Here is a 26,341-nt window from a genome sequence, read left to right as displayed (position 1 = left end):
GCTTATCTCAGAGTATATATTACTGCCAAAGAAACAGAGAGCTAAGTTATGTAGTGTCTACAGAACGATCAGCCTCATGAGTTACATGTTAAAGCTATTTCTTAAAATCATCCATCGGAGAACATACAAACGATGTGAAGAAATAATATCAGACAGTTTATATGTCACAGTTTGGATTTATGGAACGAGTAGGTATGAGGGATGATTTGTTATTCCAGCGCTGCAGTAAATTCAAGTCCAATTCTTGTTCTATAGTTGTCATAATGACAGAATTCAATGTAAGCAAATACGGAGCCAACATTAAACAATACTCTGTATTATACAATCATATATTATGCATTGTTTGACACTATGAAATTGAAGATTTTCCTGGAATTGAAAGCTCAAAATAAGGAAAATAAAACTATTAAGAGCTTTGTTGGGTTTGATAATCAATCCAATCTCGAACAAAATTGGGATAGAAGAAATGATGGTGTAAATCTTCTTATCGTTTAAAAGTTGTTTACATTTCTATTTCTATTTTTAGGAATTAAGTGTAATAAAGCGTAAAAGTCGCTCGGAAGCTACTCTCTACCGTGAGATGTGGTTATAATATTTGGCTACGTAAAATGGGTATGCTCCTATGATTTCAGTGTAAATTATATACACTTAACCGCAAAATTAACGCACTACTCTGACTTTTGACATCAGTTATAATAATTTGTTCATTATTACGGCTTTTGTATAGTATTTGTCCGTCTTCTTTATTTAATTTTGAAATCATAGCAGTTTTTCATGAGGCGAACTTGGTAGAAGGTTCGACCGTTGTATGGCATGGCTCATAGAACGGTCGGTAGGGTTCTGCAAAGATTTGTAGAGACCAACAATTATGCTAAACGACGTGGCCAAGGCAGGGCACGAGCTACATATGCGGTGGAGGATCGATTTTAGATGTTTCGAGCACTTAGGGAACGGTTCACTACTGCACGAAGCCTCCAAATACAACTAAGCGAGCTTCGTACTCAAAATTTACGACCTCGGGCAACAGCTACTGGTTCCAGATTATCTGCAAACCACCGAAGAAACAGATTGGCTTTTGCAAGAAGACGCGTGGATTGGGAAATCCATCATTGGGAGCAGGTGTTATTTACGGATGAGTCACGGTTTTGCCTTGCAAGTTCTGATCATTGTCCAAGAGTGTACAGAAGGCCAAATGAAAGATACTCCACATATAACATTCGAGAAACCACATTATACGGAGGCGGTTCAGTGATGGTATGGGGTGGAATATCTTTAACAGCTCGCACGGAACTTTTTATCGTTGATGGTGGACGTCGGAATTCTGAACGATACATAACAGACATTTTGGAACCTTTTGTGATACCTTTTGCACCTTACATTGGCGATGGATTCATTCGTATGCAGGATAATGCGAGGCCACCTCGACTGGCCAGCCTGTAGTCCAGATCTGAACCCAATCAAGCATCTTTGGGACATAATGGGACGGAGGATTAGAAGTCAGCATCCCCCATCTAACAGCTTTGACGAGCTGCGACAAAGTTTTATTCGCGTATGGGAAGATATCCCTCAAGAAACCATCAGATCTCTAATTGAAAGTATGCCACGACGATGTCAAGCTACAATAACAGCCAGAGGTGGTAACGCTAGTTACTGATAACCTAAATACGGTTCAAAAGAAGTTATTTGTGTTCGTAACAATAATGATCATTTTACATGCTTTTGTTTATTTTCAGTTTACAATTTATTTAAAATTCATTTATTAATTCATTCTGTTTATGTATTCTATTCTTAATATGTTTCTCAAAATGTATGATAATTTTGACTTTAATTATAATAAATCGAAATATATAAGTGGTTAAGTTAATTGCTGGTTAAGTGTAGATGTTGAAACAATGTAGACCGATGAGGTACCCATAGTTGCAGATAAAAAATATTTATGACCAATCATTCTGCATATTGTTTATATAATAACTTCATAAACTAAAACATTAAGCGTTGATAGTATAACCAGAATTGTATAAATAAGGTATCAAACCAATAGTGCAAATGCAATAGAATGGCCTCTACAAAAAATGTATTAGCTATGATGAATGATGAGATTATATCGTCATATGTTTTTGCTCTACAAAATGAACACAATTCATAAAGTAGGACGTTTTTAACGAGAACTAGCGGCAAATCTTATTACTGCTTTGTGATGATGCGGATCTTGTGCTGGAGTTCAGAGGAACAAGATTCATTCTGCAAAGGTAGTGATAGACGGATTTTGGTGATGAAGACTTTGATTTTTTATCGCTAATTGCATCGCCATAGATGTGACAGACCTATTCATTAGGCTAAAGAAATATAAGGAAAAGAACTTTCAAGTATTAAGAAAGATTTTTTCGGTTATTTTAAGTATGATATAAAAGTTAATTTTGATATTTTAATGTTTGTTTTGGAATAATTTTTATCTCTGGCTTAGTGGAGTATTTTTCTACTTTAAAATACTCTACTGTTTTGTAGTACTCTGCACGCCTGCAAAGTTTTATTATTCTGCATTCTTATTCTGAATGACTTTCTAAGATACTCCAAAATAAGAGTACTTTAGTAATTTGGTGTACTTTGTTATTCTAGAATAACAAAGCTTATTCTCAAGAGTGTTGGTGTTTTTTGTTATGTTAAAGTATTCTGCTATCCCGAGACAGTTGAAGCAGCTGCGAAGATACCGATTATGTATTTTGTATTGCTTTTACCAATTTCTATGTCTGCTGTATAATGATTTGATTGGTTTGAAATGTTGCTTATCTTGTATTGCTTGCCTTATGGTATTTAACATTGATTGTGCAAATAAAATTCGTAGCAAATCGGGATCTTTTGGGAGTGTAGGGGCTGTTTAATCATTATTGTTAACTTATTTAGTCTAAAACAGATTATACTCGCTGATAAAACGAAATAGCTCAACTTAAAGAAAAATGGCTCTTAGTTGTTGGACATAGACAGCCTTATTAGTTATTAGATTTTTGAGGAGTTAGTAGAGGAAGATTTTTGAAAAGAAGAAACATAAAGATAACATTGTTATAAGGTATTATTGAATAAGTTTATTGGTGGGCAGTCTGTTTAAATCTGAGCTCAATCTAGACCAGTTTAAAAAATCTGAACGTGAGTGCAGCTATTGTGCAATTCTACGTCTTGATAAACGAGGTTGCATTAAGAGCTTTGAAAATATCACTTTCCTTTGAACTTGATGATCCGTATGTAAGACGCACTGCTAAAAGTTAAAGTCTATTAAAATGAAATACGTATAAAGGGTGCAATGCGTACAATTAAGTATTGAATTACTATGGGCGAATGTTATTTACAAATTTTACATTGCATTGCAAAATTTACTTTTCAACAGGAAGACAATTACATAAAGCTTACAGCGAAAATTGCGTACTATAGAGTACCTTTGAGAATTTCTGGAACGATATCTAGAATCTGGAAGGTACTGTATTAAATGATGATCCTAGGCAGATTTGTTGTATATGCTGAATTAACAATTCTATTCTGTCGCAGAAGAAGTTTGATTCATGAACAACTTTATAATCGCATCACAAAAACAATCCATTGCTAATCTGCAGGTTAAACAAATTTTGAAACACATCCGTAATATATTGACTAATGTGTAAAATTACTCAAAAATTTATCATATGCAAGATTATATTTAGATCCTTTTTTGTTACTCAGTTTCGATGTAAAAATCGTTCATCCGGCACAAAACGAAGCCGAATTATATGCTGCATGAACACCAAGCCAATGTAGAACTAATTGTTACGGTAACGTTTTATTTAAGAGAATTATTAACAAAGTAAAAGATTCCTAGAAAAACTCCTCTAAACAAGCATTACTCAGAAATGTTATATGTAACAACATCTTCATTACAAAAGATGAAACTAAACTGAATGTCGAAAAATCTTTTTACCTGCATATTTCTGAAATGTTACAAAAGCGATTAGCATAACAAAGAATGTTCAGATCCCTTTTTCTGGACATGGTTTCAAGTGCATGCATTAAAAAGCTGGGTTAAGTCGGGTGACTTAAAAAATTGTTAATAAATAAATTACTCTTTGACTTTCCACGTATGTGTGCCAACGTAATAGACGACGCCTTATTCTAATAGCATTAATTGCCTGTATTGCGTAATAAGTGTCATAGATCAAATTTATCAGGATAACGTATGTAACGATTTTATTTCCTTAATTAATATCACTGTATTAAGTTTAAGTATTAAGTAATTGAATAGTAGAAGCCGATGATATTAATTGATATAGCCACATTCAAATAGTATTGTTAATAACTAATCTTAATTAAGATATAGCAATGTAATTATTTTTATGATTAATATTAATTTTTTTAATTAATCCAATCTTTATGTCAACCGCATTTATAGACGTCATAAATTTTCTCGTAGCACTTATTAGTAACGTATAAAACGGTTTACGTTTATCACATATCCGACATACGTTTACACAAGTCTAATCTTATATCCGTCACTGATGATATCAAAAAGAAAGAAACGTCAGGTTTGCCAAATACGTCATTTCCTGTTTTTTTAGTTACCGTTAAATTTTTCGTACAATACCCAATTTATAATATTTTCGTAACGTTATGGTCACAACATCTCATTACAAACACTCTAAAATAAGCAACAACGGTTTAAATTATACTGCGCAGAAAATACGGGTTGCATGTTGAAAGTGAAACGAAAGGCAAAATGTAGTATTCAGGTCGGTCGGTGACGCTCTAATAAATTCTTGAAACATTTTGATTATGAACTGTTTAAATTTGAGAGCCATAATTACATCCACGTTTAAGTATCTATCTTAATCTTTTATCTATTTAAAATACACATAACTTCGTTGTTGCTTTAACAAACAATCGAGACCGGTTTTATATCGTCCAACTTCTTTTTATATTACAACATCAGATAATAATTGTTAACAAATCTATTTTGTGTAAAAATTATTAAAACACAATGAACTACAACGAAATAACTCGTTTAGCAACATGTAACCATTTCGTGACTGTTGAAACGAATCACAAGTCGAAGACGATCGGTGTTCCGGGGAAAAAGTAAACAATAGATTTAGCATATAATTATTATGTGTGAGTATTTGCATAAAAATCACGTTGAAGAGACCGTCCGGTCCGATTATAAAGAGAGGAATAGTTTTCCACTTTCGTATACTATACGCGAGGATTGTTGTGGTTGTTGCATTGCCGTTGAATTAATTACTGGCTTTATGAATATTTTGATGAGCTTTCTGGGAGGATCAGGTAGCACTTGTGAGAAAAGTTGTGAGAGGAAACATTCTCACCTTTGTTCCTTTAATAAGTCAACAATTGATTACGGTTTGAGATAATTTTTAATAAACTGTCGAAGGTTTTATTCAAGTTTATAAATATGTACATAGAATATTATTTAGATATATATACAGGGTGTATCAGGTATCAGTAGAAAAAATTTGAGGGGTTATAGGTCCCTTTTTGTGAATAAAAAATTCTTATAACACAATATTCCATTCTTTGCCATTCTTAAGATATGATACGATAAAGTTAAGGGTGAAAGTTTAAGTACTGCTGTATAAAGAATTATACTAAGTTGGCTTTGCTTATGTATATAGCTTTAATTTGACACATAAAAGTAATTTTTGAGATATTTTTTTAGAGGTTGTTTACTTTATATGAATAAATTCATCACTTCTGTTTTATCACTCATCAATGTGAAAATATACAAAAATTTATGTTTTAATAAATAAACTTGCTTATTGTATTAAAAACAACAAAATTACAAAACTAGAATAACTTGTGAACCTTTGACTTTATCGTATCATATCTTAAGAAGGACAAAGAATGGAACAATCTGGTATAAGAATTTTTTACCCAGAATCAGGAGACCTACAATCCCTCAATTTTTTTCTACGCATAAAGTTAACGATAAAGTTAAAGGTTCACAAGTTATTCTAGTTTTGTAATTTTGTTGTTTTTAATACCTGATACACTCTGTATATTAACTCTACTTAGCTATACCATACAAGTCGCTTATTAAATCGTTGATATGTAATACTTATTGTAGTATTAGTTTTGGTTCAATTCCTGAAAAGAAAGTATTATTCATGCATCGAGGACGGAAAATCATAAGTTTTCTAATGCAAGTATGCCTCATTTACAATAAGCCTTGTGGATAACCTAATTTTTCAAAAAAAATTTCATCTAATATTTTCATATTATTTCATATTAAAAATGATATTTTTGTGATGTATTCCTTGAAAGATTTGATATAATCTCATATAATTTTTCACATTTCTCTATATTCTATTTTATTATAATGGCATACTCACATGATTCTTTCAGAAAATTGCATAGAGCTGCAAAAAATAAAGCAGTAATGAAGCAAAACATTCCTGTTTTTAATAATGTTTATTCCATTGCCGTCGTTTTCACTTATAAAGTTTCTCACATATCATTTTATATCTACATTGGAGATCTGCATTGCGTTTTATTATTTTTTTGTTACTTTTACTTCTCTTACTGTGACTTCTACATATATTCAGGCACACATTTTCCAATTTAAAGTTATAAACCGGTTACGTATTGATAAAATAGTATATCAATACATAAAAACAATTTTATTTATTACCGCAGTACAAGCTCGATAATCCGGTACCATAAAATTTCACGACTTGTGCCAAATTACTGGATATCATGGAAAAAGTTTGCTGTGAGAAAGAACAAAATATGTTCAATACTGTATTATTGTTATCGTTTATTATTACGAAGTTAAAAAAGTTAAATTATTTTTATATTTACTAATAATACATTTTATAAAGTATATTTTCTCCTTATTTCCACCTCTGTGTTGGTGAAATAATTTCATAGTCTGCAGTCCGATTGTTTTTAAAGTTCATTTCCAGATTGGATGCAATGTCTTCAACATTACCATCGTCTGATTCAATACTAGCTTCGTTCTTAAGCTCTGTAATTTAGAATTTGGCTTTTAAGTTCCATTTAGCTTCTACTTCATTGTTATTTTATGATGGCTATAACTTTTTCCATGATGATTGTATTATTCTGAATTGTCCAACGACCAAGGATGTACTCACAAGTTAACTTCAACTTCGTTGGTTACCAGAATTCAATTATTCTAAAATTACCATATTTTTGGTTAAAGGTAACGTTTCGTGTTTGCACTTTATCTGTCTTGATGTGGTGATAACAATCAGATGATTTCACTTCTTCTATAACTCTACAGTCCAAGTCGAGTCTTCCTCAACCTGTACTTCTACTCCCCCTGTCCTACGCTGCTCTTTTCCAACCTCGAAAGCTATCCCAGAAGATTCTGTTCATCATTGCTCACTGCATCTTCCCAGCTTTTCTGTGGTTCTCCCACAGGTGTCCTTACCTGCATTCATACATTGTGCGCCCTTTTTAGAAATCGCCATTCTCACCATATGTCCAGTGCGCTTCAGCCTTTATATTCTGATGAATTCCTTTTTATTTTTATGGACCCCGATAGAGTGACATCTGTGAGAAGCTGACATATCTCGCTGTTGTACCACATTCTCCAGACACTCTGAAAAATATGTAAACCCATCATATAACTGGAAATTAATTTATACAACTATTTTCAGTATATTTTACGAAGTTAACAATAACTTGCCAACAAACTACATTGGTTCCTGTGTACAAAATCTTACTTAACAGATCAAAGTAGCAAACATCTGCCAACATACAAAATTAATGAAAGACATTACACCCAAAAAATGTTAGAGAAAGATATAAATCAAATACAAGTTTGTTAAGTTTATTAAGAAAGTATATAGTAATAAATATATAGAAACGAACAAGGTCAAATAGTGGGCAATTCTCAAGAAATAAAATGTATTTGGCAAGATTACTTCCAAACCTGATTGGGAAGAGAATTGGGACACGAAAGACTAGACCATAAAGTCAGGCAAGTATAGTTCATTTTTTTTCTATAATACCTGCCAAATTGTTGTAAAGTTGGCAAAATTAACAGGGAGTTTTGTTTTATCATGTTTTGAAATAAATATGTCACACTGACGTTTTAGCTTTCGTTATTCAAAAAAAAAGGTGCTTAAAAAATGTTGTGGGGCGTTTATTTGCCATTTATTTACCTAGAAAAGGTGTTTTGTTCTATTTAATTCTAATTAATTTTACTTTGTTAAAATCGTATTTATCTAAAAATGTATTAGTATTTTAACCTCAACTATTTAGTTACTGAAAATGTTACTAAAACTCAGGAAAACAACATAAATTTTATAAGGGTCTTAGATAATACCAACAGAAACCCTAAAAAATTTACATTGACACGTATTATAGAAAAAAAAACGAACTATAGATTCGAAGAAAGAAAATACAGAACTTCCAACGTTACAATAAAATAAATACTGAAAAATATAACAAAGCGCCAGCCATTGATGAAATTCATTTATAAATCTATAAATTGGATAGTCATCACTCATCACCTAACAGAACACTTATATACTTAAGGAAGAAAAAGTGGCATGAAGAAAAGATTCTTGCCTACCGAAAAAGATGTATCATATACAAAATCATCGTATACAAAAAAGTTTTGACATATTATCACAAACATTTTAATCCCCTAGCTGAAAGGATTATTGATGAATATCAAACAGTATTTAGACGTAGTAGGTCCACTATATATCACATATCACCACACATTTTTTGTACCTCGACACACTCCCAAATATGTGCCTAATGGATGTGTAATACATCCATCATACAATATCTCCAAGACAATATTAAAAACATCAAGAACGATGACGACAAAAAGACATTCAGGCAGTGTGAAATTGTATGGGTTATTTCTGAAAAGAAATGTTTTGCGATAATTAAAAATGGAAATTGTTGTCATCAGAAAAAAAAAGGCAAACTTTAACGTAAAAAATTGTTTATCACCAGAACTATTCTGATTTGTCTAATGAATGTCAAAAAGCCAAGAAAATAAAAAAATTAAAAAAAAAAACAGAAACATACTGCCAGCTCAGATTACTGAAATAAAAGAGGTTAAAGATGTAGAGGCATGTAAATATAAATAGTAACAATATTATTCTATATGGAAGAAATATATAGAAGGTGTAGAGTTTAACGACCTCACGTTTCCAATTTGAAACTGCCGCAACATGTTGTAGTTGGAATAAGTTGGAAAGAAGCGAATGAAGACCTAACTAGGAGGTTATGGAAAGATGGATGGAATCTGACAAGGGGAGAGTATGGGGTCAGTATGTCCAGGCTCCATATGGGTTTGTTTTGATACAGGTCCATAAAGGATAAGCTGATGGATTTGGGTTTGGAGGAGATAGATAGGTGGGAGTGAGAGGAGAGGGGAATGCTGGTGCCCTAGGTACAGGTTGTGTATTGTATGAGGTGTACAGAAGGGAGTTATTGGACAGTCTGGGACTGAGAGGGGTGGAGGAGATGGATTGGGTTGCGAGGGAGGAGGGATCGCGGGCAGGATATTTGTTGTCTTACCTGCATGTGATGATAATGATAGGACCTACCCTAAAACCTGTAATAAAGAAAAAAAGAGGGGTTATAGTTTAGCCATTATGTGAAATTTTCTAGTCGTAAGCTTCTAATCAAATAGAGTGGTGCGCGTTGGTCTGTTTCTTGGTGCCTGTAATAAGAAAAGTCTAGTTATTGTTTCATATTGTTGCCGTTTGTTGTTATTCGTGAGATCTCTGGTTAAAACGATATTTTTCGGAACCCTAGTGCAATGATGGATTAGGCTGGATTCAAATGCTGATGTAAGTAAATGCAAAATCTAGTCAGTGTTTGTATAATTGTTAATCTTCCCCGGTATGTTGTAGTCTAGTCAGGTCATAATTCGGAATCTAATATTTGTACTTTATGGTACTATAGTCATTAATGTTTTCTTGGTACTCAAGTTTGTTGTTCGTCCATGCTTAGTTTTTTAAGTGAAAAAAGAGTGTTAGGAAACTTGTTTTTTAGAATGAGTTTAATTTATTAAGATATGCATGTAAAACGATAAAGTCCATACAGACCATACTAATTAATGGCATAAAAGGCAATTAATATTACACCAATATTAATTAGAACAACCATTTCATCAACTAAATAATCCTGCATGCCAGACATTCCTTAAGATGTACTGTACAAATCAGATAGTCCCTGAAGAATCTACGATTCGAAAAAACTACCTGTCAGCAATCTATGAAGATGTGTATAATGAAATCCGTGCCGATCTTGCAAACAATTTGCTCTAGATATTAGCTGATGAAATTATCCAAATAGCCGTCCACTCCCCACTGCTCGATTCATAAATGATTCCATTAAATCATTGTTTCCCGATTCTTCTATTATTGAAAAAATATGTGTTTTTGTTTCTGACACTGCTCCATATGTGGTAAAAGCTGGACAATCTCTACAAGTGTTTTATCCAAAGTTTATACATGTCACCTATTTAGCACATGGACTTCACCGATTTGCAGAAGAAGTTAGGAAAGAGTTTCGGAATGTTAATAAATTGATTTCATCGATATAGAAAGTGTTTTTAAAAGCACCATTGCGTATACAAGCTTACAAAGAGCAACTGCCAAATCTAGTACTACCTCCCGAATCTGTAATAACGTGATGGGGTACTTGGTTGAAGGCTGGATTGTTTTATGCAGAGAATTTTAAGGCTATAAAACAAGTAGTTGGTCAATTTGCTTGTTCAGAGTCCACAGCAATTTATTCAAGTCAGTTAGCATTTGAAGACGCTTCCATCAAACAAAATATAGCTCCAATTACAACTCATTTCAGCAACATGCCCGACGCCATACAAAAATTGGAAACTCGAAACCTTCCTCTGTTCAAGTCTATAGAAATATTAGACAAAATTGTCAAACAGGTAAATGCCCTTCCTACATCACTATCGGAAAATGTGCGTGGTAAATTAAATGCTGTATTACATAAAAACCCAGGCATCGAAGAAATCAAGAAAATTAATGCATTTATAAACGGCACGGGTCAAAGCCTGCCGCAAGAGATAACTCCAGAGATGACGCCATATTTTAAATTCTGTCCAATGACTTCAGTAGACATAGAAAGGTCATTTTCAGCTTAAAAAAAAGCATAATTGCATGCATATTTTGTCATATTATTAGTGCATATAATCCGATGTCTAATTATCAGATTGCAACACTTCCAGCCATAAACGTCCTCAGCTAAAGTGAAACCAGAGAATCTATGACTTCGTTCTATTAAACCGAGGTTATTTGCGGCCAAATTATCAACCCACAACTTGTTTTCATATCCTCGGCTGCAAACACTCTCAGCTAAAGTTAAGCTAAAAAATGTGTAACTTTAATACTTTGAGAATATTTAACGTGAAACTTGGCAACATTTTCTTTTATGGTATACAGTCTTGAATTGTAAGAGATTGAATGTATGTTCAAAATTTTTCGTTTCATTATATGTTACATTAAAACAATCCAAGAACATCTGTATACTCTCTGAGCATCAAGTAATTCTCTCTCAAGATCATGTAAGTTTAGTAACCATTACATTACAGTAAGAAGTCAATGTTTTGCTTCACTTTATGTCCTTACTTTCCAGTTAATGTAGCTCGTACATTACAGTTTTGTAATAATTTATTTGCCCCTTTTGACTTGACACAGGATGAGAAGTACTTATTCCTTGGCGTTTATATATGCAGCTTCATTTGCAAAACATTGTGAATAATCTCGCCGTTAGTTTCTGTCATTATTCGGCACAGTAAATTGTTATAATATTAAGAGCTGTGGTATTGTAAAAGCTCAAATGTCATATTAATTTGTATATAGCAGATTTTTAAGTATGGGTTTTGCATAATAAAATTTTTGATTTCTTTTCAACTACCATATTATTTCATTTTTTTTTTAAATTTAATTTAATAAAAAAAAAAACAAGAAAATTTCCAATGCATAAATAAATATTGCTTTTATTTTAGCAATTTAAATAACAAATTTTGAACTGATACTTTTATTATACAACGTGGAATGAGTAGATATCTCTTATTAAAACGTGTAACTATAAATAAATTAGATCAGATTGTATACGATTTAATTATAATTGTAAATTTCTCATACAAAAGAACTAAGACACGCGATCAACGCGCCAGTGTCGCATTTACAATTTCAATGTCGACCCATGTGCACTTTCTTTTCCCTTCTCACCAGCCAGACATTATTAGTATTCAGGTGAAGCATGTGAAAGCTGTTAACCTGTCTCGAACTGGTCGATATCGGAAAAAAGACACACAGAATTCATCAAAAATGGGTACCAAGATAAGGCATTGATTTTCTAAAAGAAACTTTTTTTAAAAGAAGTCATTAAGAAAGTATTTTATTTAAATTTGTTGCCCATAATGTCTCATAAATTTCAGGATGAGTACGAGAACGTTAGTTTTTCGTAGTTATTTGTTGCTAAATCACCCTCGTTACTTGAACTAACGGTTGTAATTGCTCTCGTAGTGTAGAGAAAGAGTGGGATCTTTCATCGGCCAAGTGAAACCTCCAGCTGTGTGTAGTCAGTTCGTTTTGAGTAACAGAGGCGTATACAATAAATTTATCACTTTTTTATTTTTTTTAATTATAAAGACGTTGTTTTAATAAATTACCTCTTAAAAATAAATGGATAAAGACGTAATAAAATTTTCGGTTCATCTTATAATACCACTAGTGAAGAAACTATTTTTATCTTTTCGACTGAAACAGTTCAGTGGCGGGCGTCCGTTTTTTTCTCTCATGCATCAAACACAGGAAGTAGACCTTCCGTTCTGGATGGTCCTGACTAAACACCACCAACGCCGCTGCTTCCACACTCAAGATATCACCACATTCATGGTTGAACCGTCCAAACGAAACGAACGCGTTGTTGTAATTTGTTATGGTGAAGAATTCATTAAAAAAACCTATGTTAGTGCGTGTGTTGTTCGGTGAAACTCGCCGATTTAGAAATTCTTCGTTCAATGTGATTTTGTAATTCGCCTTTTATCAAATCATTCGGACTACTTATCTTGGGATGTTAACACACCTGCATTACTTGGATTATCAGTGATTTATTAAAATGTTGCTAAATTAATAAAAAAAAGTGATTTCATGGTGTTTTTGTAAATTTTTATTTCATATTTGCTATAAATAGTTGAGGTGAAATTGAAGTTTGATTAAAAGAGAAATCGGATTAAATTGAAAATTAAAATTATCGTGGTTTTTACGTCAGACAAAGTTTTTAAGTAACGATTTTGATTGCTAATTATGTATAACGAACGTAATTGGTTATTATGATGATAAAGATTTCGAAATAATGAGGTTAATAATGTACAAATATGCAAATTATATTTTAGGAGCAACTCCTATTATGGGAGTAATTCTTTTAGGGGTGTGATTAGCATTTTACTATTTCCTGTGGGTGTTATTTCTTATTAAAATTTAACTTATTAATAATTCAATACGTGGTGTTACCTTAATCAAACGCCTAAAAATAACCGCCCATTATACATTATACAACAATTTAATTGTGACTAAACGTAGTCTTATCCGAATTCTTTATTCTTTTCGTTTCAAAAATTAATTAATTCATTGTAAAGTACTTTAAACTAAAAAAATATTTTAATATTATATGTCAAGTGAAAGGGTAACGTATTGTTTTACATCGTAAAGATTTTGTTACATGCTGAAATAACAGTCTATAGACTAAATCGATATTTTGCTTCTTGTTAAAAGAAAACAAAATTAAATCATAGAACAACTCCATAACATAATTTAGTTTTTGCATACATTTAATTATCTACAACGGACGGAAACTGATAAGAAAATTTTTCATTTTATTTATGATAAATTCGTTGCCACTATTGTTAAAGAAAAGCTGAAATAAAGATTTCGTTGATATTTTAAGGGTGGTATATTTACTGTTTGATAAATTCTATTATAAAAAGTTAACTTCAAAGTGCCGGAAGGCACAGATAAATAAACAGGCTGTTTCTAATGAAATGAATCCTAATTTTTCACACGGTCTTTCTTCAGACGACATAAATTAGTATCTTAAAGGGGGTGTGTTCTATATTTAACTCCGAAACCATCCCGTCTATTTATGACTGTCAGCTGGGAGGGAATAGTTATAGAAAGAGATTTTATGAAACACAAATTTAATACACAAATATTAAAAAATCATCAAATCGTTTAAATTGATTAACACTAATTGCCAGAAGCTTTTTTTATATAGAAATTCCCAGAGAATGTAACACGATAATCTTAATTAGCCCACTTTTATTATTATTGTACGTGTGCTCGTACTTTACCGTGTAGTTTCTTCTATTTTATAACCTTTCTCTAATTACCATAACGTGAACGAGTTCGCTTCGAAAACAAGGAAACTACCACTATAAAATTACGCAATGATCTATTTTCTATTATGTATAGCAATGTTATGAAACCAAAATTTAAATCAAAAGTATCGTTTATAAATCGCTCGATTAATTTATTACAGAAACACTATGAATTTTTTTATATTTAAAGACTTATAACAAAAGAAAAATGTTGAAACATTCGGTGCATCCAATTTTGGACACGGATAAATACGTGGTGAAACGAAGATGTAGCATGATTTCAGTGAAAATTCGGCGAAAGAGTATAATAAGTACGTGTTCTAATGACAGGGTGATATTTAGGAAGAACAGAGGAAGACATTCGTTTTCTTGGCCCAGTTCTACTATAGAACCAGAGGTATATTATAGCACAAAACACTCTTTATATCAACTACAATAATAAAAAATTGTTTATCAAGCTCAATTTTCATAAAAAAATTTGATTTCTCGGTAGCCTTATCGTCTTATCATATTTATTTTCCTAGTTATACATTAAATAGAAATTTATAATCTCAAAGCTTCTTTTACTACAAAGGTTTCACTGTTGATATGCACGTTTCTCTTCGTCGGGAACAACACAACATTTTTATTGTTTAATTTTTTGTATTGTAATAAATTACTATTTTTGATTTATTTTTATTTTTAGATCGATTATCCGGATATCGAGGAGAATAGACTGTCACAAAACTCTCCGATAATGGATCACGGTTCGGGGGGCCAACACCCCCAACACGGGCGGTTAAATATGTACGAGGAGGCGGCACTCGCCCAGATGATGGGTTCCGGCAGGCCGATGCACCTTTACCAAAAGTGCAGCCGCGGTTCGCACTCTTCGGACACCAGTTCCGCGTATAGCGGCTCGGATACGATGGCCTCGACGCACTCGGAACTGGACAATGACGACCTCGACCTGACGGGGCTCGTTGAGAGCATCGTCGACAGCGACGAAGAGGACGACCTCAATGACGAACTTGCCAGCGTAAGTCACAGAAAATTTACAAAAAATAAAATGATAGAGCTTTTATAACTATATGCCTTTCTAATTCTTAATCGATTCAACTTTAAATCTGATTCAGTTGCTAATCGATTTAGTCTATCATTTAAGACGATTTTAGTTTTTGCAAAGTTTTTTTGTTAATTCTTAGTTGTTGACCTACTATCGTGTATTTTACCTTTCCAATTTTTTTGTTATTGTTGTATAAACTTTTGTACGTACAATCTCCTTAATCCGAACTAATAATTGCATTGGTTGATCCAGTTTATTGAGTAAGGAAAGTAAATTACTTCATTTACATAATTATTCACATATTTCAACATTTTCATAATGAAACGTTCTTTATTTTTTCATTTCAAACTGTTCCATCCTTCAGGGCATGTGATGGTTGCGACACATCCGGCTGCGATTATAATTTTTAACATACTTTTATACGGAATGAGTTAGAAAGAATGAGAAATCTCTCAATTAGAGATATTAAACCACATAGTATGATAATTTAATTCAACGTACTGTAGTCAATAACAATAAAAATTTAATAGTTTTATCAATTATTTTTCTTTAGCTACAAGATTTATATGTACGATGAATATACATCTCTGATCAACGCAAAGATAATCATAATCATTTCTCTAAATATTGCTAAAATAGATTAAGATATCTGTAAAATTACTGGTAGTGATATCCTCACTAAGTACCCACAGTAAAAATGTTTTTTTTTTGTATTTGTGATGAAGTAGTCGCTGTTGATGACTCTTGACGAATCTACTAACGGGCTGATTAACTGTGTCCATTTCCATGTCCTTACGGAGGTCGCTATTTCTGTAATACCAAGGGGCATTGATAATGCTACATACCACTTTATACTGGTATTGTTGGATTACTTCTAAATTCCTCTTACTGGCACAATCTCTCATCTGGATACCATATGTCCTTACAGATTTAAGAATTTGTTTATAGTTAAAGTACTTTGTTATACGAGGCGTTTTAAAAAAGAAAACACCAAAATATTTTTTCAAAATAAAATTTATTCTTGCATGTAAGAGCATGTCTTAAACTATTTTTAACACATGACATTTGTCGTAGCGGAAAATCAACTTTCCTATACTCTCTTCATGGAAAGATGCCGTCAGTGACGACAAAGTTGTTTTAAATTTTTGTTTTTTGGGGGATACCGAGTGCTGTTTGGATTCTGGAGTGACATGGCAAACCCAAGTTTCATCACCGGTCACAATTTTGCTTAAGAATTCATCTCCTTCATCATTGTATCCAGTAAGAAATGTCAAAGCACTTCCAAGTGGCTTCGTTTTGTGAACATCAGTGAGCATTTTTGGAACCCAACGGGAACACAATTTCCGATAATTTAATCTTTTTGTGACAATCTCATGCAATACAGTGAATCAAAACGGCACTTATTTTCCGCACACGCCTCGTATATTACAAGAGTGTTGACTATAAATTTGATGTCTAATTTTTCTTTTGTTATTGTTTACAGCTTCTTCGTGATCTTTGCCCACAGATCTTATATCAGTATCATTGGCAAAAATGACAATTCATCGACAAAAATGCAGAATACACTAAATTTAGGAATATCACTATCTTGTGGTACTCCAGCGTTAATTGCTTTAAGTTCAGAATAAGTGTTTTCCTGATTAACCCTAAAGGCTCGATTTGAGATATAAGACCGGAAGGAATACAGTAGAACAAACTTTTCTTTCTTCCCGCGACTTTGTAATTATATTTGTGACCTTGTAAATTTGATTGACTCTTTTTGAAATCAAACGGATGATCTGGGATTATACTTTTTCTTCAACATGCGGTTTTAATGTCTTAGATGTTTTTTAAGTTTTGAAATTACACGGAGCAAACAGATAGGCCTGTAAGATAAAACTACGTTTGGTGATTTTCCAAATTGAAGAATCATTATCATTTCAACATTGTCAACTCTCAGTTCTTTTTCAGATTAATGTTGTTTCTTTAATTTCTATTACTATTTCTTGCCTTTTTGCGTATTACTTTTTCCCCACGAACTGTCTGCGTTTTTATTTGGTAGATTCTGCTGGATTGGACTTTTTAGCCTTATACTATCTCTCCAGAATGCAGTGTTATTTTTAAATTTTTTAATTTCTCTTTTGAACTGTTGTATGGCATTATTTACTATAGTTTTATCGACTGGTGTTCTAGTTTAATGCCAGATTCTTGTCAGTCTTCTTTTCTCAGAATTACGGTCCCTAATTTCTTTGAAGTAGTTATTACCGTCGATTACAGCTTGCAATTTTTGTTGATACTGCAATATCCCATTTCCATTTCATTCCATAAGATTACACGACATTACGATTTCTGTAAATAGCACTACTTTCAAAACTTCATATGTTCATCCATTTTAATTAATTTCTCCGTTATTCGTTAGAGACAGTTTTGGATGGAGACGTTAATTCTTGCTTGTGGGCTTGATTTTTATTAATAGTGTTTTCAGAGTTACCAGTAATTACTTGATTGTAGGTCTTTTTCTGCACTTGTATATTGTTTTTCTGTGCATCCTCTCTAATTGTTAGGCGTTTACCAGGACATCTGATAGAGTGGGTTTTATAGCACAATATTTTTGTGTATACTTGGCATGTTTTACGTGTTTATGTGTTACGAAAGTGTTAGCTTGTGCTACACACTTTTGTAACGGCAGTGTTTTAACTCTAATCTCTAAAATATTAATATTACTTTGTATTACTGTTGGAATAATAACCTTTTTAACAATTATGCTAAGCATTCTATCATTTACAACCCACCTCTTGTGTTCCAGCAGCACCAACTTATTTAGCATGCTCATCAAACGTAACTTATCCACTATTATTTTGCCATACAATAATCATTCCCTCATAATCCATCACTCTCGAATTGCTTATTTATCCAATAGTTTCACTGACGGTGTGTTAATCTTAAACGTTGTGAGTAAACCCTATCCACTGCGAATCTTCAACCCGTCTGTAGTAAGTAGTAGATGTTGCCGGCCATTCCCGAGGATACTCTTCCAGTTGTTTATCATGCACAAAAATCTCGCTGATTTGCTATCATTGTTTGGTTTATTATTTTCGATGCCGTCGGCTACTTAAACGTGATAAGTTTTTCTTTCACTGTAGTTCAACTGTCACTCTGTTCTAAGGGTTTATAATTATCTGGATTGGCAATTAAAAAAATATTGTGGTGATTCTATTTGTGAATGTGGCAGTTAGTCGCTTGGAAATGTATTTTTTTTGAGGTTGATTAACATCTCCGAAAACATATATTAACTTGTATGAGATTATTTCAAACTGGACGATTTTAAATGGAAAGGTGGTAGTTAAGTTTATATTCGTATAGGGTTTTGTGCAGTAGAGGTTGTGGTAGGTTATGGTCTTCTACACTTTATGTGCGAGAATGGTAAATTGGATGGCGATGGGCTAATTGAGGGAAATCTGGCTTTATCTGCATTATAGCTAGTCTATTTTTGAAAAGAGCACATTTATTCTTCTGCTTGTCGTGCAGTGTTTTAACTCATTCTAAAAGATTTAGCATACTTCTTGCTTTCTCTAAAATTTTGTTTCCAGAACTTCAAAAAGTCGTCTGAGACATTTATAATATCTATTTCTGTATGTTTCAATCTGGATTTTTCGCCTGTTATAGCCAATTAGTTTTCCAATCATCTAAGATTACTTCTACTCTTCTTGACTCTTCGATTCTTCTTGATATTCTACTTGACTCATCTGTCATTTCACTGCAATTTCAACTAATTCAAATAAAATGGCAGTTTCAACTTACCACAATTTAAAGACAATTACTCTTAGGGTGTCGTTCTTCACTGGACGATGACAATCAAATTCTGCTTTAATAGCATCATAATTTAATCTTGTCAAATGGAGGTGGATCATAGAAAACAGCTAACAGAATTTTCCCAAGTGACGACATTTTCAATTCGAAACATTTATTTTGCATAAACAAATCGAGTTAGTGCTGATACTCTCCATTTTGTATAATATACAACATCTTTATTTTATGAGATATTGATGAAAGGAGAAGATTTTGTTTGAATTGTAACTTTTTTCTCCTAATCGTGTTGATCAATCATACAGTATTATATTTTTTCCATCACCAAGCAGATTTAAAGATATAGTTATAAAGTAAGGAGATATTAATTTGTGCGCATTTACTACTTATACTTGAGCTAATGCATCGATGTAATGTTGATGTTAACTCATGAATGATTGAAGAACACAAACATTGTTGATTTTATTACTGCGTATTACAGAAAAATAAATACAAAAATAAATATAAAATGTAAATGTTGTAAATCAGGACGTAAGATATCCTTGTAATTAGGTGTGCATAGGGAACTTTTGAAAAGTATAGTAATTGTTACAGAAAGAGAGATAAATGTCACAGATATTTTAAATCCATATCAAGGTAATTTATATCATGCCATAAAATTTAAATATCATTCTTTGGTCATAACAGATTTTAATGAATGGCACCAATAGGTTACAAATATAGTAGTTGTATAAATTATTTATTATTCACCTAATAAATTTATAGAGAGCAGTTATAAAGGCTCGCAAATTATTTGTTGAAATCCGTTTTATCGACATATTTCATATGAAATTATTGCTATGTATATATTTATTTTCTGTGATCCCAATGTTTATTCGTTTTTACTGTTATTAACATGTAGCAATAATTTCTTCTCATCTGAAATTGAACAATTTTATTAAACCTATTCAGCGTTGCGAGTCGTTGACAATAATTTATTCGATGCAATCTTTCTCTGACTAATATCCTGCGTTAAATCTATCCAACCTTAATTTTTCTATGGTGTTACATATTTATCCATAAATGTGTTTGATCCACTCCTACAACTTCATTTCTCCATATCTAACTACTTAATTTCTCTGATGTATCAATCCAATTCATTTTATGTAAAAATGAAGTAATATTTCAAACAAAGTTTAAACATCATTATTATAAAGTAATTCCAAGAATGTATGGCCTCTTTAAACATTAAACTCTCTAAACTAATAGTCTATCAATCGTTTAAAGGATAATTTATCGTTCGTTTGGGAAAGGCTCGTTTTTCGTTATGCGAAAGGTTCTCCTTTCACAATTTTACAACCATACCTGTTCTTTTTCGCAACTTTCTAAACACATTTTTAACAATGTTATATTACCATCAAATAAGTGTGTTTAATAAAAAAAGTAATTAATCTATCATTTTATTTCTTCTTTATACATTTACACTTTACTTTATTACATTTCTCTTTAATTCTCGTAGAGTTTAACAGTAAGAGATCGAATACGAGACTGCCTCGAAAAAGAACCAAACGAACGACTCGAAGAAGATATCGAAACACTATTAGAGTTCACACAACACTTAAAAGCGTTCACGAACATGACCTTAGCGGTACGAAGAGCTTTGTGTCAGGTTATGGTGTTTGCGGTAGTTGAAAAAGCAAACACCATCGTAATGAATGACGGAGAAGAATTAGATTCTTGGTCTGTCTTAGTAAACGGTTGCGTTGAGGTAATTATTGCTGATGAGGAACCTCAAATACTCAATGTAGGTGACGCTTTCGGTATTTTGCCAACAATGGAAAAATTGTATCATAAAGGAGTGATGAAAACGAGATGCGATGATTGTCAATTTGTGTGTATCACGCAACAAGATTATTACAGGATACAACATCAAAGAGAAGAAAATACGGTGCGGCATGAAGTTGATGGTCAAGTAGTGATGGTAACAGAATTAAGAGGATCTTCAGAGACTCAAGGTGCTAATAGAAGGGGACACGTAGTAATTAGAGGAACGGCCGAGAAGTTAATGCAGCAATTGGTCGAAGAAAATAATTTAACGGATTCTACGTACGTCGAAGATTTCTTATTAACTCATCGTACGTTTATACCGAGTCCACTTCACGTTGCCAATCAATTATTAGATTGGTTTAAAGATCAAGAAGTACGAGATAGAGTTACAAGGGTTGTTTTATTATGGGTTAATAATCATTTTACGGATTTTGAAACCGATCCTGATATGATTGAATTTCTTGAAACGTTCGAACAAGGTTTAGAAAACGAAAAAATGAGCGGTCAATTAAGACTGTTAAACATAGCATGTGCGGCGAAAGCGCGTATAAGAAACATCGTCTTGGCGAGATCAAATCGCGACGAATCCCTCAATTTCGAAATTTCGGGCGGATACGAAAGGAATTTCGGCATTTTTATTTCTAAAGTGAACAAAAAATCTAAAGCGGAAGACGTCGGTTTGAAGAGGGGCGATCAAATACTTGAAGTGAACGGCCAAAGTTTCGAACACATGACGCATACGCGAGCTTTTGAACTTTTAAAGGGGTCGACCCACTTAAGCATTAGCGTCAAATCCAACTTGCTCCATTTCAAGGAGATGCTCAACACGCCTGATAACTCGCCGAGACCGAGAAGTCGAAAAACTTCGGACATTCCTAAAATACAAACCGACCCCAGAGCAAGATTATCAAGTGTGGACGGCAACGTTATTTTAACAATGGACACTACTCCTTGTTCACAACCGGTTACTATAAATAGTCCGCAAAAGGAAAGCAAAAAAATGAGCTTTATGACACTTGGTCCTAAGAGAAGACTTCAAAAAGCTTTAATGAAAATGAATATTTTACCAAAAAGTATTAAGTAAGTTTTTAAGTTAATTCAATGATTTTTTATTTATTATTTTTTTTTTATTATATTATAGTGTAGCTATTGGGACTGATCAAGTTGATAATTTTTCTCAACCAACTACTTTGACTACAAATCTTTATCAATCGCAAAGTAATCCTGATCTTATGTCGATATGTTACGATGACTTAAGATGTACAGATTACCCTGAACATGTATTAAAGGTAAGTTTACTATTATCAATAACAATTAATTGGGTATGCCACCTTTTTAATTAAAAGAAGTTTTTTTACGTAACTCTACTTGTAACCTCTTTGTTTTTCCTTTTTACTCGAGCATATATTATATTACTGTGAAAAAAGGTAAAATGCATAAGGTATTTTTATCTTACTGTTTAAAAACATTAAAAAATAAATTGAGGCCATCAGCGCAAAAGTGGTGAAACCCACATTTTTTGTTGTTTGCTGTTCTGGTGTTACATACATTCCTTACATTACCAACTCTCAGTACAAAAGTAGAGTAAGCCACCTTTTGGTATTCAAAAGCAGATGGAGCTGAAAAATCGTTTTTGTACAGAACGTAATATAAAAAGTAATAGAGCAAAAGTGGTGTAAGTTGAATACACCACTTTTGCACTATGGCAACACTATGTTTGTCTGTAGCTTACGCCAAAATTTCGCCCTGTCAGTTTCAAAAAATACACTTGAATCTGTCTCATCTTTCATGTTTAGTAAAATTTTTAATGAATGTTTTAAACTACGTTTTCACGCACCCATCAGTGATTCTTGCAAAAAAAGTGATCTCTTTCATAACATAATTAAATGTGCTGCAAGTGAACAGCTAAAACAAGAATTGCAACGTGAACAAGAATTACACCAGAGGAAAGCAGACAGTGCCAGACAAGGATTAACAGACGATACGACCTTGGCAAAATCATCTACTGACGTCACTGTAAGCACCTTACTTAATTACTGGAATAGTGTATTACAAGAGACAGCTTTGGACTTTTTGCTTTGTAATTCACAACATGAGGACAGATGATGCCTACATGTTTGTTTGGGATGAATCTTATGCTTCGCGAGGACCCCAAGATGTGCTTTACTATTTTAAAAATTTTGTGACTACTAAAAAAGTAGTCATGTATTCTGTCCAATGTGGAGGACGGAATAGAAACATAAAGATATCGTTGTTCTGTCAGTATGTTGTATATCACCCAGACTTTACTATTGAAGAAATAGACCATAAATTTTTGGTCAGTGGATATTTATATTTACCATGTAACCAAGATTTTGGACTAATAGAAAAAAATAAAAAATTCTTTAAAGAAATATACATGTTCTGAAACATCAAAAAGAAAGTGTGACCAGTACAACCAACAAGTTGAAAATGATTGGAGATGACTACAACATGAACGTTCATGCAGCTTTTGGATACCGTTTTATTGATGTTCTGCACTTTTTTGCAAAGAATGTGGAACAGAAATTAATTTTTTAGAAACATCTCAACGTGGCTTGAGTTTCAAAGTGTCCGTTATATGTAGATAATATACAGGCTGTATCTGAATGACGTGCCCAAACTTCGGGGGGTGATTCTTTAGTGAATTTTAAGGGTACTTTGATATATGAACTATGAGCGACTTCGGCTCCCCTAAGGAGCTACACCCCTCCAAAAATGGCGAAATGTTTTGGTTTCCACTCTTACACCTGTCAAACACATATTACAATAAATAAGCAGCATAGAATAGTAAACATTACAAAATACTTACAATTTACCAATCACATATCATCCATTCTGCAGATTAAAAATTCTTGTGTAGAATAAAACACGTTTTTCAATAAGAAAGGTAACGCGCGCAACCATCTATTATGTAGCTTTTGGCCTATATACAAAGGACCGCCTCAGATCTTCGCCAGCCGGAAAAATGTTTTTTTTACATAGGAGACGGAGAAAACAAAGCTTTCAAAGATATTATGGACTCGAAACCCTACGAAAATATTACAGTAACAAAAAAGAATGCAAAAATATAGAACTCTGACGTTTTTTGGGAGACAAAGGAAAATTAACAGGGAAATTAAGTAATGAAATTTTCGTATATTAGGGATTGCACATTATACAACACATTATATCGCAAACATTGAGGTTTCTTTCAAAAAGCGTGTACTTTGTCATAAATTGACGAGTACGCCTACAAACCAGCAATGGACAAAGATGTTTTTAACATTGTGAAACCTGTATACGAAGAGCTTTCCAGAGAAGTTACAAAACGGGGATACATACAAAACAGTATGGTCATTGATAAACTTACGATATTCCCCGAGTTGTCTATCTATACGATGTATAAATCAAGGACGGAAGTTTTAGTTTTAATTGTTATTCACCGTTAAGGTGTGTCCAGACATTGCGCGGCAGCAACGCGCGGCGTTCGTCGGACACAATTCTGCCGCGCGCCAGTTTGGACGTATCAGGACGTATTCAAATAACGTGTGCGCGGCAGTGCTACGCGGCATATGCGCGGCTATTGCCGCGCGCGAATGCCGCGCAATGTCTGGACACACCTTTAGATTGTTGTATATTTTTATTGAACTAAAAATGAAACTCACACTAGACCTAGAAACATTCAGGTTTAGCCATCTTAAGAGACGTAAAGCTAAACCCAATTTCTAGGGGTAGTGATCTTTATTTTATATTATGAACCTTAAGTCTCAAACTACTCAAATAATATTACACAACATGAATAGAATAAATTAAGCACTTGCTAATTTAAAGCATTTAAAAAGTGAAATGGTAGTTGCTTCCTATGTGTGACGTCACGGATAGTTCTTCGAGCTATGCACCTGTTCCCGAGATGTAGCAGTCCTTTTAGATTCTACCATCCTTGGTAAAAATATAAAGCCAGGTAATGAATGCAACAATGTGGATAGCTATCCGAATTTGTGTGTATTAAAACTTTTGGCTATAACGGACACACCCTTCCCCATATCAGTCCCTATTATCGAGATTTTCCTATACTAAAATTCATTACTAAATTGTGCGTGTATTGGAAAGATCGTCAATCTGAACTAAAAGATTACTTTTTCTTTTGTATATAAATGACTTAACAGAAAATATTTCAACAAGCTCTATGTGCTTATATGCCGACAATACTTCTGAATGATTCGATCTGAATGCTGATAAAACCAAGATCTTTTACACTAAACGAGGAGGTAAGGTAACAAATCAAAGTATAAAATTTCTGGACGTTACACTGTATGAAACTCTCACTTAGCCGGATCATGTAACAAAATTAACACAAATATTGGCTGGTTTTTTGTATTGTTTAAAAGTTATGGTCAAAAGCTTACCTTTGAAAGAAGCAAGAAATGTGTATTTTGCGTATTTCCACAGCATTGCGACATACGGTATAATGGCATGGGTTGTTTCAACTAAATCAGAGAAAATCTTCAAACTACAAAAGAAAGCGATACGAATCCTATTGCCAATGTCCCAACGAGACAGTCGCAGAATGCGATTCAAGGAATTAAACATTACGATTTTATTATCGTGTTTTATACTTGCTTGTGTTAAACACGTTTATAAAATCGAGAGGAATTTTCCATCAATTCGAACAAGCATGGTTACAGAACGCGTCATAGAGGAGATTTAGCAATTTCGTACCATCGGACAATAAAAACACAAAAATCTTTCAATTTTACAGCGGTGAAATTGTATGATGCATTACCATTGGAGGTAAAGGAAATGAATCCCAAAATGTTCAGAGCTACGTGAAAGAAATTTTACAGGAAGGAGAATTTTATTCTCCTTTGAAATTGTAATTTATTTTCTTTGTTTTGTGATGATGTATTGTACGCTGATTGTACTTTATTGAATAAAATAATAATAACAGCAAGATTGTGCTTTGAGTTTTGCCACAAAGCGGATTCACGTAGTATTGCCCACGTTGAGTACTTCATAACAGATGAGGCTAAAGAAGCTCGTAGAAGCTTATTGTCAGACAGATTAGCTACAGAAGAAGAAAATAACCTTTAGGAACGACAATATACAGCAGGGGTTTTCAAAGTACAACACTCCACAAGTTTGAAAAGCGTACAATTGGATAGTACTGGATCTTATACTCAGTCAGTTGAAAAGGCGCTTGAAGCTTCGTATTATCGCTTTTTATCACAAAGACCAAGAAAAGAAAAGCCACTTCATCGGTAAAACTCTTATCAAACCTTGCCTATTAGAAATCGCTGATATTCTTCTTGGACCAGAAAGTAAACAAAAAG

At 33.0% G+C, this 26,341-nt stretch overlaps 1 protein-coding gene across 13 annotated transcripts in view; it reads left to right on the top strand.

Annotated features, from left to right (window-relative positions):
- Positions 1–26,341, top strand: part of LOC111415419 (PDZ domain-containing guanine nucleotide exchange factor) — a 126,570-nt gene that overhangs the window by 79,275 nt on the left and 20,954 nt on the right. For 10 of the 13 annotated variants that reach the window (XM_023047113.2, XM_023047111.2, XM_071194519.1 and 7 more), the window contains 3 exons: positions 15,060–15,392; positions 20,704–22,091; positions 22,153–22,300. In XM_023047113.2, coding sequence (XP_022902881.1) covers positions 15,060–15,392; positions 20,704–22,091; positions 22,153–22,300 — 1,869 coding nt within the window. Of the gene's footprint in view, positions 1–12,637; positions 14,772–15,059; positions 15,393–20,703; positions 22,092–22,152; positions 22,301–26,341 lie in introns of those variants that run through there. The other 3 variants (XM_071194521.1, XM_071194520.1, XM_023047114.2) reach the window with 3 other exon arrangements.

Source organism: Onthophagus taurus, chromosome 2 (assembly GCF_036711975.1).
Source record: "Onthophagus taurus isolate NC chromosome 2, IU_Otau_3.0, whole genome shotgun sequence".
NCBI lineage: Eukaryota > Metazoa > Arthropoda > Insecta > Coleoptera > Scarabaeidae > Onthophagus > Onthophagus taurus.
The sequence above is the reverse complement of the archived record's forward strand: the minus strand, read 5'-3'. Positions and strand labels throughout refer to the sequence as shown.